Source organism: Pteropus vampyrus, unplaced genomic scaffold (genome assembly GCF_000151845.1).
Source record: "Pteropus vampyrus isolate Shadow unplaced genomic scaffold, Pvam_2.0 Scaffold18, whole genome shotgun sequence".
NCBI classification, from domain to species: Eukaryota; Metazoa; Chordata; class Mammalia; order Chiroptera; family Pteropodidae; genus Pteropus; species Pteropus vampyrus.
The window spans coordinates 8,234,138-8,252,613 of record NW_011888799.1 but is presented as its reverse complement, the minus strand read 5'-3'; the positions used below and the strand labels follow the sequence as shown (position 1 = coordinate 8,252,613).

The following is an 18,476-nucleotide window of genomic DNA, read 5'->3' as shown; positions in this document are numbered from 1 at the left end:
AATTTAGGGAGATCTGGAAGTTTTAGAAAAGAAGTATGAGAACTTTTAGAAGCTTATTCTTTGCAAGCATGAGCAAAAGTTGAAATAAGACCCAAGGATAAAGGAGGATTGGGACAAGTAACTAAGAACAGAAAGAGTGAAACTGTGCAAAGGAAGAAATGTGGCAAATAGAGACCAACACCAGACAATACATATAAAAATTTTTGTTTATTATACAAAATACTTTCTTATTCATAAGAAAGACTTAAATACCCCACCCTTCTCCAAATACATCAGATTTTTTCACTTCTCGATTTTCCAAATGTCTTGAAATGTGGTTATAGTGAGAAAAAAAAAAAATGAGTTTTCCCACACTATTTTTTTTTTTTTTAAGAAACGTGTAAAAGTCCCCAGAGGTCAGATCATCAACAACTGGGGAGAGGAAAGCTGGAGCTGCCCTTGAACTACGCTTTGGGAACATGCTTTGCACTTGCCTTCCCGCCACCTTACTCAGAAGTCACAGATGTGGGATGTAAAAGGATGCATCTTTGAGCATCTTTCCCAGGATTCCACCACCGTCTTGGGGCACTTTTCTTGCCAGAGCTCAAGGCCTTTTTCAGAACGAAAGAAGGACATTGGAAGGGCCAGGAGAGCCCAGAGGAGTGAGGCAGCTGTATGAACGTGAGAACGCTGAGAAAGAGCCTCCAAGTAGGAGAGGGTGTGAGAAGCACCATCATTTCAGACGGATATGTGAGGGGAGGTCCATTCCGCCAAGTAGGTTAAACAGAGCAATACCCTCTTCTGCTGGTTTTGCTTGGCTCCTGGGTGAGGGACAGATGGGGATGCTTGATGCCCTCGGGGATCCTTCTACTAAGCACTGTTCAGATGCATAGTCCAGTGGCAGCTCCATTAGTTGGCATCTGGGGCATCTGGCAGGGGCTGTGGCTGAGGCCCCAAGGACGAGGCCAGTTTGGTGAGGGCCCTCGCTATGACGTCCAGGTGGCTGTTCATCGTCCGCAACTCCGCCAAGATGTCCCCGACATTGGCTTCCAAACTCGCAGGGGCAGCGGGTGGGGCACAGGGCGGTGGGGACGTTCCAGGGTCCTCGGCACCCTCCTCTCTTCCTGCTGTGCCCCGGCGCGGGGTGCGGCCCCTCTCGGGGCCCTGGACAGGCGCCAGCCGCTCTCGCTCATCCACCCGGAGGCCAGAAGAGGCGGCCGAGGAGCAGCCGGGCAGCCAGTCAAGAAGGCGCGGGGCAGCCTCAGGAGAGGAGGCAACGACTGAGTAGAGGCCTGCGCGCCTCGCGGCGCCGGAGCCGGGAAGGGCAGCGGGAAGCGGCTGCTGCAGCAGCGGGGGCAGCACCGAGGGACCAGGAGAAAACGCCGGGGGTTCACAGGAGGAGGAGGGGGACGGCAGGGCAGCGGTGGAGGGGCCTGGCTCCTCCGAAGAGAGGAACAAGGTGGTCGAAGACTGGGAGTCCAAGGTACTGGGCTCTGAATCTGCCAAGGAAGAAATGAGAAAGAGTCACTCAGGCGTTTATTGTCAACTGTATGCCCAGCTCCATACTAGATACTAAAGGAACTGAATAAGAAGGTGGGAACTTATTTCCTACCCCCAGATTTGCAATCTAGGAAGGATAAGAAAGTTATGAGCAGTTAATGTATCAAGAACAAAGTGGGAAGGGTATGGCACCAAGCATAGAAATTCAGATACAGGGAGAATCATGGCGCTCGACATGGCATCCTGATGGATAAGGACCTCCACTGAGTTTTGGAAAGGTGGCACTCCTGTAAAGACAGTGAAGGAGTTCTGGCAGGGGCCAAAGTATCAACCTATTTGGAGGCAGTCTTGTCCAGGACAGTAGGTGCAGGCTGTGAAAGGAGGGCCCTTCCTCACTCTTCTGAGAAGCAGAAGCGCCTTAAAAAGACTGTGGGGTTTAGTGCCCCAGCAAAGCCCAGCTTTTAGGGGGCAATGGAAAGTTTGGGGCCAGAAGCCGAAAGACCGTAGCACTGATTCTTGTTCTGCCAGAAAATGCCCTGGACCCTTGGGCTAGTCCCGTTCCCCCTTGCAGACTTGGTTTTATTTCCCCAGCTGCACAAGAAGGCTGGGCCCAGTGACTCCCCGGGACAATTCCAGAAATGATCCATCTGCCTTCAAAAGTCTTCAACTTGAAGCATGGATCTAAGTTCACAATGGCAGCATTCAAAGACCTGGAAGCACTTGACGAACCCACCTTTGTTCCTTCTCTCCTAATCCCATGAGCCCCCAGGTAGAAAGTGGGTGGCAGCTCTTTGTGACTGGGTACAGTAGCAAAGTTTACCAACCTCAGATCAAAGGATCCACATCAATGCCAACGACCTTAACTCAGTTGCCTCAGCCACCCTGTTCACCGCCTTTGGGTAGATGGTCTGTGCTCACCCTGGAAGCAGTTCAAAGCTTTACCAGAGCCAAGTCTTGGAGGCCTGTATCCTAATTCCAGCTGGAATATCTGCTCTTGGCTATCTGCATTGCCTGTTTGGCTGCCCACCTTTATGCTCTGCCCTTCAGGGTTTCCGAGCCTTTGAAAGGCAGAACTTGCTTGATCACCTTAGCTTATTATATTGGAGAGAGTGACATGATGAAAGAGTCAATGAGTAAACACATGCCCATTGCATATGAACATGTGTGCTCTTACCACTCGTCATGGTTGAGCTGTGCCTTCATCTGTGTCTGGCTGAGACTCAGAGAAGCCCTAATGATCTGGTGAGAGCTTGTTCCCTCCTGACTTCAGCGCCCAACAACGTTCTCACAGGGCTCACAGGCCCCAGATGTTCGAATGTCCAGTTTGTGTGGTCGGGAATGATGTCTGATGGGACCAGGGAGGCAATTGTTCCTCGAGGGACAACATTTGAGGAGAAGCCACCAATGTGCCTACAGACTTCTCTCATAGAAATGTTATGGGTGCCTTCTGCTGCTGGCTTTCACAGAACAGCCTCTCCTCCACCAAAACTTAGTTTCCTCAGGTTTCTTTCATGATCTTATTTTGTAAACCAAGAATCGCAGATGCTTCTAAGTACATAACTCCTGTGAGATGAAAATGATTTTAAAAAACCATTTTATTTATGCAGCTTCAGTGACTGCATAAATAAAAAAAATAAACTCCAAACTGATCTAATTTTACTTGAGAAAGATGTTAATGAGCCTCACACATCCAATTCTTGAAGCAGACCAGAGCCCTTTATAGTAAATCAAATAGAAGCCCATGTGTAAGATGAAAGAGATGCAAGCACCAGAATGTTCTAGAGCAACGGTCCCAAATTTTTGGTGCCAAGGACCGGTGCTCCTAGGAGAATCTAATGCCTGATGATCTGAGGTGGAGCTGAGGCGGTGATGCTAGTGCTGGGGAGCGGCTGCAAATACAGATGAAGCTTCACTTGCTAGCCCGCCGCTCACCTCCTGCTGTGCAATCTGGTTTCTAACAGGCCACTGACTGTAGCAGTCTGTGGCCCGGGGGTTGGGGACCCCTATACTAGGGCAGTGTTTCTCAAATTTTAATGTGCGTGCAATTCTCCTGGAACATTGTTAAAGGGCAGGTGTAATTCAGCAGTTCGGGGATAGGACCCGAGACCCTTCATTTCTAGCCAGCTTCCAGGTGATGGGGATCTGCTGGTCTGGGAACTACTCTTTGAAGAAGTGTAGACCAAATAGACAAGCTTGGCATGATGTCGAAGAGCAACATGGAAGCCTGATATGATTATGAAAATAGTAATAGTGTTGATGCTGATGATCCCTCTTGGCTGCCAAAGGAATAAGAGAAGTGGCCTCTCCTGCAGTTAGCTTAATAGACTCCAGCAAAGCCTTGGACCAGAGAGCACTGCCTTGCGAGGGGGAGGGGAAAGGGGAGAGGTGAAGATTTCTTAAAGAGGAAAACCCTTCACTATTGTTTCAGCTAAAACTTCAAAAGACATCGAGTGGTCAGGACTCACCCAAGCTTGACTGGTAAATAAATTTGAAAAAACAGAAGAACCTTTTAAACAAGTACATCGCCTCCCATAACTTTCCTGCAACTGTCAGGAAACTCGGTTGCAGCTCCAGCTCAGCTAAAATCTGGGTTAAATGATTTGTAGATTTCTTCCATCCAAGCAATTGATCATTCTATCCCTGATTTAGGAGATAAGCTTTTGAGTCGATGACATATTTTTTATGTAGCTTCAGTGACTGCTACAAAATAATATCAGGATCTTGCTGTTACAAAAAGAGTTTTTTGTGGAGGTTGGGGATGCTCAGGTGCAGAAGGTCAATTAATCAGACTCCTTAATTCCTTCCTTCACCTCCTTGCATGGTCTCTGCCCCTTATCCTGCTTTAGTCTCCTGAGAATTATGAGCCCTTGATGTTTTTTGTAGTTTCTTATTAACTAGAATGTAACCCCTATGAAGTGAGAGACACTGATTATTTCATTCTCTGCTTTGTCACAAGGGCCTAAACTGTGTCTGGCATATAGAGTAGATGCTCAATATACAGTCGTTGAATGAATGCCATATAATCATCATCGATCCAGAAACACAGTTCCAAATGCAATAAACCAATCCAGCTGCATGTTGTTTAATCATTCAGTGCTTCGGTTATTTACAGAGTCTATGCAATATTTGGGACACGCTCATACTTAAAAAAACTATTTCTAATTTATCTGATATTCTAATTTAACTGGGTGTCCCATATTTTTTCTGGCAACCTTATGGGAAGCTGATATTTTCATCCTATATTGTAGAAGAGGAATCTAAAGCAAAGATGAGTTCGGTATTTTCACAGAATTTCAGAGCTAGAAGGGATCTTTGCCATCACTGGATCAACTAAAGATGTGAAGACCTCAGAGGCCAGTGAGAGAAAGGTATTGCTGTTTAGTGACACAGCTGAGAACAGAACAGAGAACAGAGTGTCTTCTCTCTTAGTCATCGATTCAGGCTCCTGATCATTATCGTCATTGAACAAATAGGTTCTGAGGATCCGCTCTGTGCCAGATGCTGTACTAGGCTTTGGAGACACAGCTGAACCAATTAGAGTTCTTACTCTGACGGAGAGACAGGGCCTTCGGCTCTCGGGTCGCCTCTGGGTGGATGCCCAAACCCATCTGGCAGATCAGATTGGGGCAGAAATCCAAAAAAGCTGCCCAGCAGATATTTACCGCTATTTATTTAGTACTGCTTTGCTCATAAAGCTTGGAGCTGCACCCTCACTAAGGTGTACTAGAGGCTGGCATGTGAACCAGGGTCGCCCAACAGTTCAGTTCAAACTTTCCCTCCCTTTCTCTCCCACTGCTACCCCCATCTCCCTCATGCATATAACCGTTTGGGCATGATGCTTCTTTTTGAGATTAGGAAGGTGAAATCTGACTAAATTTCAGTGATTCTGGTTCCTTTTACCATCCCACAAATATCTTTGTAAAAGTCTGTTTTGAAAGTGTGTAATGTGTATCTATATAATATTAAATATGTCCATATACATAAAATATGTCAAATATAAATATTATATATTTAATTGCAAATCATAATAATGAAATGAGTTGAAATATATATTGAAAATATATATTGAGAAATATTTAACTAATAAGCATTTGAGAAGTGTTCCTTATTAGAAATAAAAGAATTGCAAATTAAAATAATGATCATGATTTAAAATAACTGTGAATAATGAATTGCTATTTTTCACTTGTAAAATCTTCAAGGTATTCTCGTGCTAATACTCATTGCTGACAAGGCTGCCAGGGGAGAGGCAATCTACTACATTGTTTGTAGTAGAGTAGGTCTGTACATCCTCTCCGGAAAGCAATTTAGAAACATGTGCTCTACCGTTTAATGAGAAAAGGAAATTGCCTAATCATGTTACGTGGATGAGTTCAACTGCTTCTAGAAAACTGCAAAATAAAGGTTAGGAGAAAATACGTGAAGATGTTCGGCACGTGATGGGATTATACTTTCTTGAATTTTCAAAGATTTCTGCAGTGACCAGGCATGGATATGTTTTCCTTGTCACTGGTCTTTGGCAGAAAGTGACTGCTTCCCACCCAGCTGCGGGGTAAGGCCTTCTGACCGTTTTCTGTTTAACCTTCTTACTGAGTCAGGCTGAATAATTACTTGGCTGACAACTATGCACCTTGAAAGGCTAAACTTTTTTATATTTTTTACATCCATGTGGCCCACCTACCAGTCTGGGACTTTGGCTTTTTCTGGGGGGTGCTATAGAAGGGTTAAAGTGTACAACTAGCCAGCTGTGGGAACCTGCGATTCATTTGCAAATAAATCCTTCAGATCATCTCCCTAAAAAACTTGCTTCTCTCAGCTGTCTTCCCCTTCTCAGTAAATGACCTTCCATCTGTTCAACCACACCCCCAAAACTAATTCTTGACCCCCCTCTCTTTTTCTCACTCCCCACATCTAATCTGCCAGCAACGGTTGTAGGCTCTGCCTTCAAATATATTCAGCATCTGACCACTTCTCACTGTCTCCAGGCAGTGACCCAGCTACTGGGAGCTGAGCTGAGACCAAAAAACGGGCTGCTGAGTTCCAGGTCAGTGTTTCTTTCACCATACCCAAGAGCTTCCTTGATCTGAATGGGTAATTTAGAACCCTCCCCTGCTCAATTTCATCTCCCCAGCACCCCTGGCCACCCTCCGCCACTTGTACAAGAGAATCATTTGCTGAGTCCTAGCCTCTGTTTTAGTATATTATATAATAGCTAAATTTATTCACTAATTAATTTCATATATATTTATTGAACACATACAGCATGCCCAGATGAATGCTCTATAGTGTTTAAAACCAGACCTAAACCCTGGCCTCATTGTGAGGACAGAAAATAATCAAATAATAGAACAAATATATGATTGCAACTGTGACACAATCTACATGCTATAAGCATCTAAAGTAGGACGTTGACCTAATCAAGGAAAATTTCCTGAGGAAATGCTGCTTGAGCAGCGTTCTGAAGGATGAGTAGTTAAGTAGGAAGAGAGGGGGGAAATATTGAAGCATGACCAAGGTCCTGTGGCAAGAAGGAGCACTACAAATATGTGGAAATTCTAGAGAAAGCCAGTGTGACGGGAGTGGAGAGGGGTAGGGGAAGGAAGCGTGAGGTGAAATTAAACTCAAAAGGAGAGGTTAGGAGATGTAGTGTATGATACACACTGTCAGCTGTCACCCAATATTCATTCTCTTTTTTCTCCTTTTTAGCTGGCCCATGACCACTTAGAATAAAGACTACATTTTCCAGCCTCTCTTCCAACTAGCGGTAGCCATGTAACTAAATTCTGGGCAGAAGGATGCACATAGACATGTTATGTGCAACTCCTCCTTCCTGTGCTTGGGATTTGGTTGCAGTAGCTAGTGCTCAAGCAGCCCTCTTGGACCATGAAGCAGAAACAATGTGCTGAGGATGAGAAAGTAAAGAACTGAGTTTCTGACAAGTCTGAGGACCTCCCGTGACAACCCTAGCTGCTTCCATTGCAGGCTCTTCATATGAGAAAAGAAAATCTCATCTGTTCAATTCCTTGTTAAGTCGAGGTTTCTGTCACTCACAGCCAAACCAAGTCCTGATACACATGGCCTTGTTGAACTTGTTAAGGAGTTTGGCCATTATCCTAAGAACAGGGGAAAGCTTTGGGAAAATTCTAAGCATAAGGGTGTGTGTGACATGATCAGTTTTTTATTTTGAAAAGTCCACCTGGCTGCACGGAGCAGAGGGCAGACAGTGTAAGAGCAGTGGAGACCAGTTAGGAGGTTCCAGATATTGGTGAGAAATAACAAAGCGACAGTGGCTTTTGCTAGAGTCATAGCTCTGGAGATACAGAGAAGTAGATTCTACAGAAACCTGGGACATGGAAACGTTGAAACTTACAGGGATACAGGGGACAGGGAAAGGACGCATCAGAGAAATGGGTGCCCAGCTTGGCTGCTGCTTCACTGCATGATTCCAGAAATTCTTGCTCTAGAAGAAGAACTTTCCCTTTCTTATTCTCTGGAGTCTGGGTGGCCCCTTCCCAGCCCACACCCAGCCCTCCAGCAGAGCTCAGCTCTGACACACCTCACCAGAGGCAGCCCTGGGAAACATTTTCTCAGGAGCCTGGAGGAAGGAGAAACTGAGTAGCCTTGGGGAATCAGAGAAGCAGAAGTCTGTGGGAAGAGGACGAGACCTGTCTGCAAGAGAAGCAACATCTCTCAGCACTGCAGCCGGGCCCTTGCCTTTGATGGTTCAGACTTGGCCGGGTTGCTGCCTGTTCCTTTCAGAACGCCCCGCACACAAAAGGGAGGGTTGAGTGTCTGATGAACTCAGCCCAATAATATTTGCTTCTTTTATTTTCCAGGAACGTCATGAGAACCACAGGGCAATCTTCTGGTTTTAAGACCTGGTGACTCAAGTCTGCAAATACCTCTGACTCAATCTGATCCCAAGTTCTCACCAGGCATCTCCCAGGAACATGGCTCAGCAGGAGACCTGGACCTGGACAGCCCTCCACAGAGGACAGAAGAGTTGGTTTCTCTGGAGGGGGTGAGAAAGGCTGGCTGCAGTAGAGACAGGAGGATTCCTGTGACACTGACCATTCTCACAAAAGGGCCAACATCTGCTGAGTGCTTACTATCTCCAAGCCCTGTGCTGAATGATCTCTTCTAATCTTCATGGAAAACTACCGGGTGGATTCTGTTCTTAATCCCATTTTACTGTTTCAGAAACTGAGGCTCTGCTATATTAAGTACCCTGCTCACCATCACAGAACCAAAGCAGCTGATGCCAGAGGCTATTCCATGTGAAGGAGAGAGAGTGCTTTATGGAATTTTCGCAGGCTTGGGAGGAGGGCTGAGAAAGAGGGCTATCATTGTAGAGGGTCTACTATACTCTAGGCCTGTGATCTGCCACCTTGACTACATATTAAAATCACCTAGGGAGTTTTGTAAACACTACTGATGCCCCCAACCAACTAAATCAGGATCTCCAGGAATGGCACTCAGGCATCCTGTGTTTTAAAAGCACCCTGGTAATTATAATACACTAATGTCCAGCTAGGGTTACTCAACAATGACCCTTTACCAATTTGCAAATGGAAAAACTGAGACTCTTAGTGTTTGGATAGTTTGGACAAAGCCCACAGCTGATAAGACTTACTTCCTGATCTGTAGTTGGCTGACTCCTATGCCAGTGCTCATCCATATTGATCTATTCTCTCATATCTGGGCCTCCTCTATTTTGAAAGTGCATGAACTTTTTAAATACGGATTTCTTTTACAATTTGCATTTTTTAAATTCAAGGTCAAGCGCTGCTTAGGCCAGCTGCCTGAGAGTAGCAGTACAGTCTATAGCCACTGAGTGGGAAGAGCTGGCCCAGGGGCCACTGAAACCATGGCTTGGCTTCATTCACACTCTGCTACAGCCAATGGATCAGGTCTTCCAAAGGGATGCTGAGCAGCTCTGGCCATGATGTGTCCTCTGACTGTCCCAGGAAGAACACTGTTAGTTTGCTGTAGTCCTCAGCCTCTGAAGGGCTATTTTCTGAAGATTAAAAGGCCCAGCCCTGGGGAAATCCTTGGCCTCTATTTCTTGCAGCATTAGTGACTTCCCAAGGAGCAGCACAGTAAAATTCATCACCCTTTTACTTCTGTGCGAATTATCCGGCCTCTAATTTCCTAGTGGCTGAGGGTCAAGCTAATGAGGACTATTCACCATCAATCAAGTTAATAAAGCAAAGTAGCTGAGAGGGAGAAGGGCAGACACAGAGACTGATTCAAGCAAAAAGTGCCCCTGCCCAAAGAGTACCTTTGAAGAAGGGGAGAAAAAGAAGTGAAAGCAGGTATCTGTACTCCCACGTTCATGCATGATGCACAATAGCAAAAAGGTAGAGGCAGCCCGAGAGTCCTGTCTATCCACAAACAATGGAATACCATTCAGCTTTTAAAAGGAAGGAAGTTTTGACACCTGCTACATGGATGAATCTTGATGAATTATGCTAAGTAAAATAAGCTTGTCACAAAGGCCAATACATAAAATATTGTAGGATTCCTTTTGTGTGAGGTTCCTGGGGTGGTAAGATTCATAAAGACAGAAAGGAGAAGGGTGGTTGCCAGGGGCTGAGGGGAGAGGAGAGTGGGGAGTTAGTGTTTAATGGGTACCGATTTCCAGCTGAAGAGACTGAGGACTTCTGGAGATGGATGACGGTGATGATTAACCAACAGTGCGAAGGCACTTAATGCTACAGAATTAGACACTTAAAAATGATTAAAATGGTAAATGTTATGTTGTATATATTTTACCACAATAAAAAAACAAATGGGGGCAGGGGGAGTCATGACCACTTAATTCAATTTTATCCAAATACTTGAAAAAAGGTCTATATGTGACATTTCTGGGACTTTTGTGAAATAGGAAGGGGAAATAACTGATAAAATAAATTGCTGTTGAGAACATTCTAGTAAGGTGTGAACTAAATGCCCCAAAGAGATCCCTAAGGATGAGGATTACTCACCTGGTCCTGGACCTAAACATTACTGCATTCTTGAAGATGTTTTCTTTTTCAATCGCCATGGCGAGAAATTCTAAAATAGCGTTATTGAGACTGTGTGGACATAGGTTGGAAGAAAGTAAAGTCTAGAGCCTGACACTTTTAGAGCAACTTTTAGACCCATTCTGCTTTCATAAGCAAAGTAATTTCAACTCTGCAAGCATTTCATAGCCAAGCCTCTGGCTCCTCAGGGTCACACATTCTCATTAGCACCAGTGGACACAGAAAAAGGTGGTAATTCTTTCAGTTCAAGAACCCCATTGTCCAGGATACTAGCTGCCCCATGCCTTCCTCATTCACAGGGTCTTTCCACATGCTGTCCTTTCTACCCGGAATTCTCCTCCTTTAGATATCTGCATGGCTCGCCCCTCACATCCTTCAGCCTTTGCTCAAAGTCACCTTCTCAAGAGACCATTCGTGGACACTCTAGTTGAAAATGCCACCCCCACTCCACCACAAGAGTTTTCAGTCTCCCTTGCACTGTGCCGCAGATGCTCTCACTGTCCCTTTCATTTCCCCAGGGCACTCCAGGTGGAGGGAATCAAATGTGCAAATGCATGAGGCTTGGAAGACTGTGGCCTAAAAGACAGTGTGGAGTAGCTCGAGTGTCGGGTGCATGGGACTGGGAGACTTGCATGAAATGGCTGGCTTAAAAGGTAACAGGGACAGACAGCTGAGGAGCTTGTCAGCTAAGCTAAGGAATATGAACGTCAGCAGGCAATGGGGAACCACTGAAGGGTTTTAAGTAGGAGAGTGATAGATTTGATTTGCAGTTTTAAAAGATTACTCTGGCAGCAAGCCGTGTGGAGGCTGAACTGGAGGGCGTAAGTCTGGAGGCAAGAAGACCAAATGTAAAAGTAACATCTTGGACATTAAAGAAGCTAAAATGATATTACAGCAGAAAGAAACACGAGAGTGAAGTCCAGCCAACTAGTATTAGAAGCAATTTTTTTTTTCTAGGAACAGATTGAATTTCAGCAGAAAAGACTTTCCTGCCACCCTTTATGGACAATATTGTGAATGTTGGCTCCTGCCTGCGTTCAAGTTGGCCACCCTAGGTCTTTCATGCATCACCGTTCAGTAAAAGCGAGCGTGGGTTTAATGGGATTGTTTGCTAAGCCCCGAGCCAAGCTTTTCTACTCACTTAGGCAGGGCTGCTCTGCCAATTTCTAAATTGGCTGTTCTTTACATATAGGGTGTGAAGGATATCTCTATGTGTTTCTATGAACACACCCATTTGGAAGGAGACTTATGTGACTACATATAATATCTTCGTGTGATTTTTCGAAGAGATGTTTATACAACCTGTATATTCCTTGGCATGAATATTTTTGTTGTATGGAGAACGGGAGAGACAATGTAAAAACTATCCCCACACCATAAGCAACTTTGGTTCATGAAGAAAAATTCGAAATAAATTATGTTCCTTAGCAATGCCTCCGAGGCTGAACAGTTCCCAAATCTATCCACTTAATCCTTCCTCCTGGTGGGTCACTCACCTTTGAACTTAATTTTTTATAACTATCGTTAAAAAATATAACAGTAACATGGCACAGACCAGACCCTGCTGAAGCCCAGGCTCTGTGCCTGCCACACCCGCACCCCAAAGAGAAAGCTCACCAAAGGGGCCATCTCGCTTATAAAAAGGAGGGCTGCTTGATGAGCTTGATGGAAAGAGCAGGGTTGTAAAAGACGGCATTCTGGCTTTAACAAGGCCAGGAAGCCCAGAGCGGAGCCAGCTGGGTAGTCTGAACAAACCCAAGAATATTAGAACCTGGGTCACAGTGAGCTGGGCTGCCACCAGGAATGTGAGGAGAAGAGACAATCTGGCGGGGGTGCTGGGGGAACGGTTGGAGTCCCTCTTTGCCAGCTCCTCTGAGGTGAGTCAACAGGCAGGCAACAGGCAGCAGGACAGTGGGGCAGGAGCAGCACTGTACCTGGCTACACAGGGCTCACATAGGCCCTCTTCATACGAGGCTCCACGACCTCTCAGGTGTGACAGGTGGACATGCACATGTCCACCTACCAGCTCAGCCGGGACAGCACCTCAGAGAAGAATCCTCCTTGGTTTGTTCCAGGATGTCCCGTTGCCAAGCTGTTAACGCATACTGAGTAAGGAAGCAGTGGGGTACCTCACCTGGAGAGGAGGGAGGGAGTGATGACCCCATTTCCCAAGTCAATAAGCGGCACATTTCTAGACAACGGTGTTCCCTAAGTCAGTGGCGGGGCAAAGGAAAGGGCCCACCACTAGGTCTTTCATGCATCAAGGACCCTCCCTCGTCATATATTCCTCCTAATGATGACCCTTTGTGCCAGGCTCATATATATACAAAGCTCAAATGAGCAACCCCAACTCTAAATTTGTCCCTATTCATGGGAAGGAAAGGTCTTAGGCATCTTGCTTTGCCCAGAGGGAAAGATGCTGCTCCCCAGGGGAAACAAAGCCAAGGACAGAAAAAAAAAAAAAAAAAAAAAAGCCTTGTACAAAAATAAAAGACTAGAATGAAGAAACAGACAGATGCTGGCTGCCCCAGTCACCAGTGCTTGAGGCCGATTCTGTATCTTCAGCCAGGACTGTTAGGACTCTGTCCCGCCACAGGCATGCAGAAGCAACAGAAGTGCTTTGGTTTTTCCTTTTTAAAAATGTCCTCCAGCCTGACCCTACCTATGCTCACACTACGGGGTCAGGAGAGGGTGAAATGAGAGCATGTGCTGGGAATTTCCTGACTTCTGTGAATTTTTCTCAGGATCTGGCCATGAGTCAATGTGATGCACTGTGACACATGGTATAACTTGCAGTGGCTCCCCCTCCCTTCTGGAACAGCATGAAAAGCATTCCCTGCTGAGTAACTGAGGACTAAAATCCCTAAGTTCCCCCCACTTCTGACTTTCCTTCCATACTGTCCCCAAATCGGAGGAGATAAGGGAACTATACTTACACCACTTAAACTACATTTATATAATTATGTATTTACATTATATATTTATATTGTATATATTATGACATAGAATACACAATAATTTCTATTTACATATTATATTTATCTGTTCTGTTATAAATTTATATTATATGTATGTATATTAAACTATATTGAATCAGGATATTAATATTTTTCCAGAAGTACAGAAAGACCTCTATGCAGTTTCCCTCCTTTAAAAATTAATCTCTCTTATATGTTTTGTTGGTCTTTATATTTGGAGCACGGGAGGAAGGATGAGAAGAGGAATGGAGAAGAGAGGAGGCTCACAGCTCAGATTTACAATGTCCTGACAAGATCTGGGAAGTTCCAAGTGAACTGAACTAGATAGGTAGGTAGAATTATCAGTCCAGTTTTACTGACAACCAACCTGAACTAGTCAAACAAAGCAGATTAATTGCAATTTCCTGTGTGAATTGTCTAAGTACCAGAACTGAAGACCACTTGCCAGGGGAGACCAGTCACTCTGCTAGTGGTAGTTTATAATTACCCGAGAGTTTGAGGGGAAGTGCTTAGATCAATGACATCCTTCAAAACATCCTGGAATTAAAAGGAAGAGAGTGTTAAAGTGAGCCGGCTAAATGTCTGTAGAGCTTGGCCTCACAAGGGGTTGTTGGAGCATATGTGGAAGCATTTTGCAAACTGTCAGCTGCTATCCAAACAGCAAGGACTTGTTGATATTACCATCATTAGTCTGCATTAACACACCACTGAAGGACCAAAGAAGATGAAAGCCTTGCGTAAATATAGCCTAGAATGTCTAATGTGCTTGTGAGTTTAGGAGCCAATACCTTAATTCTTCTCTTTCATATGCAGAAAACGAAGGGCAGACACCAAGTGAGTTGCATAGGCATTGATGAAAATGAGACACCTCTCTACCCTAAAATCACAGCCCCTCTGCCCCCTTGGCCCCTTTCACCTCCTAGCCCAGGACCCTGAGGAAGACCCATGCCCTCCGCTGTAGAAAGCCTAACTTGGGAAGGAAAATCTCAATTTAAAGCAAAGCTCACAGAGCTCATAACACTTTCTGCTGTTGTGAGGTAAACGTAAGATATTTTCTGGGGCTCTTTCAACCAAGATGAAGAAGGTAATTTTCCTCTTCTCCATCTCCATTTCTTCTCCTTTCCCCACCTTCCTCTCCTCCTGTCATCCTACCACCATCAAAAAAGACAACCCTTCTGTTTTCTTCTCCTTCTGGAAAAAAAAAAAAGTTTTTCTGAACTGCTGTCCCTTCACTTACCTGTGAAGGCGAAACAAGACCGTAAAATGAGGTCATTGGGTAAAAAAGAATCAATCCTTAGTGAACAAATTTTAAAAATGTGTATTGTATAGTTTTTATATTTTATTACATTTATTATTTTAAAATTATTTTTATTATAGTTGTAAAACAAATAAATATTTTAAAAATTTATTTCAAAACTAATAGAACCTTTCTTTTTCCTAGCCAACCATATACCCACCACCTTTTGCGATTTGCTTGGGGAGTTGCAAGCCGCCGGGTCTCTGAGACCCAGACAGGCCTCTGTCACCCACCGGCTCTGGAAATATTTTCTGTCAAACTCTCTGCTGCAGCTCACCTCTATATAAAATGAGAAAAATAACACTCCTTCTTCCCACAGGTATGTGATGAGGTTCGGCTATTGCAAATGTGTGAAGTGTCTTAAAAGATAAAAGATTAAAGAAGTTATATGAGAAAAAAATATTATTCCAGAGTGGAATTCGCTGGTTGTCATGCTTCCTGTGACCGCCATTCCTGGTCTTACATGACTTGGAACAAGTATAGGGAATGATGAGGTCTCCAGAAAGTCTCTAAGTAATTTCTTGGCCTGCTTTTCTCTACCTTTTAAAAAACTCTCCTTCTACTTCTCCTTTTTTTTTTTTTTCTTCTTCTTCTTCAAGCTGCCAAAACCTTTTCCATCCTGATGTGCACTATCAGGAGAGGAGCCAGCTGGTTGGAGATGGACCCTTTCCCATCTCTGTGTTTTCTCCTTGTCAATCATCCCTGCCTCTTCTTTGCCTTTGCTCCCCACCTGCACCTCTTGTTTTTAACACGTCATACATTTTAATAATTGAAAACAAATCGGACTCTGAGCCCTTGGCTGTAAAATTTGCTTCTGCCTCTAGGACTGGAGGTGAAAACCGGGTACCGAATCCGCTCACTAGAACTGAGTCAGTGCCACCTCGGGACACGGGTCACTCTCATAGTGATGGAGCAGAGTCCTGCTGCCCCAGGAGGCTCCTACGGACTCAGGGCTGCCCGACAGCAGCATCACCCTAGGAATGCGGGGCGACGCCCAGGCAGCTGCTGGGGCGGACGTGAGGCAGCGGCCAAGAATGCCCCTTGCCCTGGCACAGCTGTGTCCCTCAACAGGTGCTGTCTGGTGTCTAGGTGTGCCCGCAAGTGTCACATCCTCCTCTGGGCACACAGAAACACATCCCAGATCGAGGATCTGGCCACAGGGATTTTGAGCACGAGACAGTCCATAGGTGACAAAAAGCACCCAGAGCCATGTTTCCTATACCCTCTGGCCTCAGTATGTGGCTAACTGGGCAAATTAGAGTGGCCCTTCAACTGATCGGCACCTCCCCGGCCTCGTGGGGAAGGAAGCATCCCCAGAGAAGGTGCTGCTGACCCTTCACTGGCTGGCTCTGCGCAGGGCGCCAAACCCTCATGTCATCCTCACCAGAGAATTCTTCTGTCAGGGCCCAGCTGCTCCGTTCCTACAAACTGAAGAACCAGTGACAGAGAGCTATAACAGGCCTGAACCTGGGGACAGGGCAGAACCAGGCACCTTCCTTCTGCCCCTGAGCCCCTTTGTCACGCCTTCCTGCTTCACTCTCCTTCACTCGCTACTCCCACCCTCCAACACTTACTCTTCCTTCCTCTCCCGCTGGTCTCCGTTCCCACTGCAGCCTGCCTAGCTACTCACCTCTCAGCAACCTACTCTCCTCTCAGGGACAGTCAGCTATTTTGGGGTGTGTGTGTGTGTGTGTGTGTGTGTGTGTGTGTGTGTGTGTGTTACCTCGACAAGACAAGAGAAGGGACCGTGTATTAACTATTATACGGCACCTCCCTCAACAGTGTTTTTACTCCTCTCTGCAGAAATGAAAACCAAATCAGAAAAACATCTCATGTAAAATCCTCTGTGTGTCTGTGTATAAAATCTCCTATCCCAATCCCTTGTGCTTCGGCAAGAAACTTATTTATTTGTGTCTCTCTTACCTGTAGTTTACTGTCTCACCTGTATTTTACTCTATTTTACTGTGTTTTACTTTACATTTCCCACAGGCAGTTAATGGAGCTCCATGAAAATTCATGGAGGATGATGGAGGATGGCAGGTACATTCTGAGCTGAACAAAGTGAAATGGTCTCCTCAGTGCAGGGCCTCTCAGGACCTTCACATGATAAAGGATCACGAGAGGGACGTAGAATTCAGAGTTTTTTAAATGTACTTAAACTCAAAACCTTCTCTTTGGAGGACTATTTTTACCAATCGGGCAAAAGATGTCAGCTCCCCTCTTGAATTATGTACAGGGAACAGCACAGGACTGCGGACAGACCGACGTTTAATAAAGACCAACGCCCTGCCTTACTTCAAGCCAAAAGAAAGAATTGGCCTTGTCTTTCAGAACCTTTGACTGCCTCAGTTGGAAGAGCTCCAGTCTTTGCTCCGGGGTGTGTTTCAGCCAGGATAATAAAGGAATATCCAAAGCTTTCTTCCCACGACTAAGACCCCTCATAAAAAAGCCACGCCCCTCAGTCCACCACCAACAGAACCAGCATCAGGGCCACAAAAGCACTGTGATGCCTACGAAAGTATAGATCTGGCACTTGGCTCGGATGACTCTTTAATTACAAACTCTTACCCTCCCGCTGCCCACATTCTTGAATGTGATCTAACTTCTTTTGAGCCCCTCATTAATCAACTCACCTCCTGGTTCCCTGGGGACTCATTTTGGTGGTCCATGTGCCCTTGTTCTAGAAGCCTCCACACTACCCTATGGCCTGGACATACATCCATGGACCAATTTTGTTTCCTTCAAACCAGGGGGAAGAGAGCAGTGTTCTTCTAGGCTCCTGGGAATGGGGGTTGGGGGTGGGGTATAGGGGCACTGTCTGGGCCAAGCCAAGGACAGGGCCAGGGTGTTTGGAGAAGCCAAGCATGTCCCACAGAGCACCACCAGCATGGGAGCTTTGAAAAGCAGAGCGCCCTTGGCAAAGGACCTTTATGTCACTGCTATTCACAGTAGCATCTCTCGCTGGAGCATTAACTCCCATCATTTCCTCCTCATTTCCCTCTGACATTGTCCCTACAAAGAGGGGTGGGAATTATGAAAGAATTGGGCAGATGATATCCTCTGGACAACCATCAGGGTTGCTAAGAATCAAAGCAAGCATCTGCGGGCCAACTCATGTTTGTTCTTGTTCCACTCCCTGGGCATGAGTACCCAAAGGGACAGCCAAGAAAGCACAGCTCAGGAGAGCCACCAAGCACTTCGTGTGACGATGTAGCCACTTTATATCTTGGAACTTCAGTGTGTTCATCTATAGCATGGTCCCCACTTGGCTTGCCTCATGGGGACCTTCTGAGATTCATGGTGGGAAGAAAGGGGCTGTGAGATCTAAGGGCCAGTCTCTCCTCCATTTTCCCAAAGCTTTCCATTCCCGCTACTTGGCATCTCTTCCCCATGCAGATCAAATCCAGACTCCCTCTCTGTCAACACATGTGGGGACAGGAGACCCAAAAGTTCCACCTCCTTAGATTCCGATACCAGAATTACATGATAAGAGTCCCCTGAGCTGCCTTAACCTGGGACAAACTGCATCATAGAAAAGACAGCCTCCAACCCCCTTCCCTTGCCACTTACCCCACTCTCCCAGTGCCTGAGTGTCTTGTCACCTCTGCGAAGCCTTTTCCTGGGAAGCTCTCAAAGATTGTGGCAAAGCAAATGTTACTTTGACCCTATTAAGATTTAACCCAAGGTGATCATACC

General features: G+C 45.6%; 1 protein-coding gene across 2 annotated transcripts in view; it reads right to left on the bottom strand.

Moving 5' to 3' along the window:
* Positions 1–354: 354 nt before the first annotated feature.
* RUNX2 (runt related transcription factor 2) overlaps positions 355–18,476 on the bottom strand; it is a 232,732-nt gene continuing 214,610 nt past the window's right edge. For both annotated transcript variants that reach the window (XM_011354760.2, XM_011354764.2), the window contains one exon: positions 355–1,478. In XM_011354760.2, coding sequence (XP_011353062.1) covers positions 889–1,478 — 590 coding nt within the window. In that variant the 3' untranslated portion in view covers positions 355–888. The remainder of the gene's footprint in view (positions 1,479–18,476) is intronic.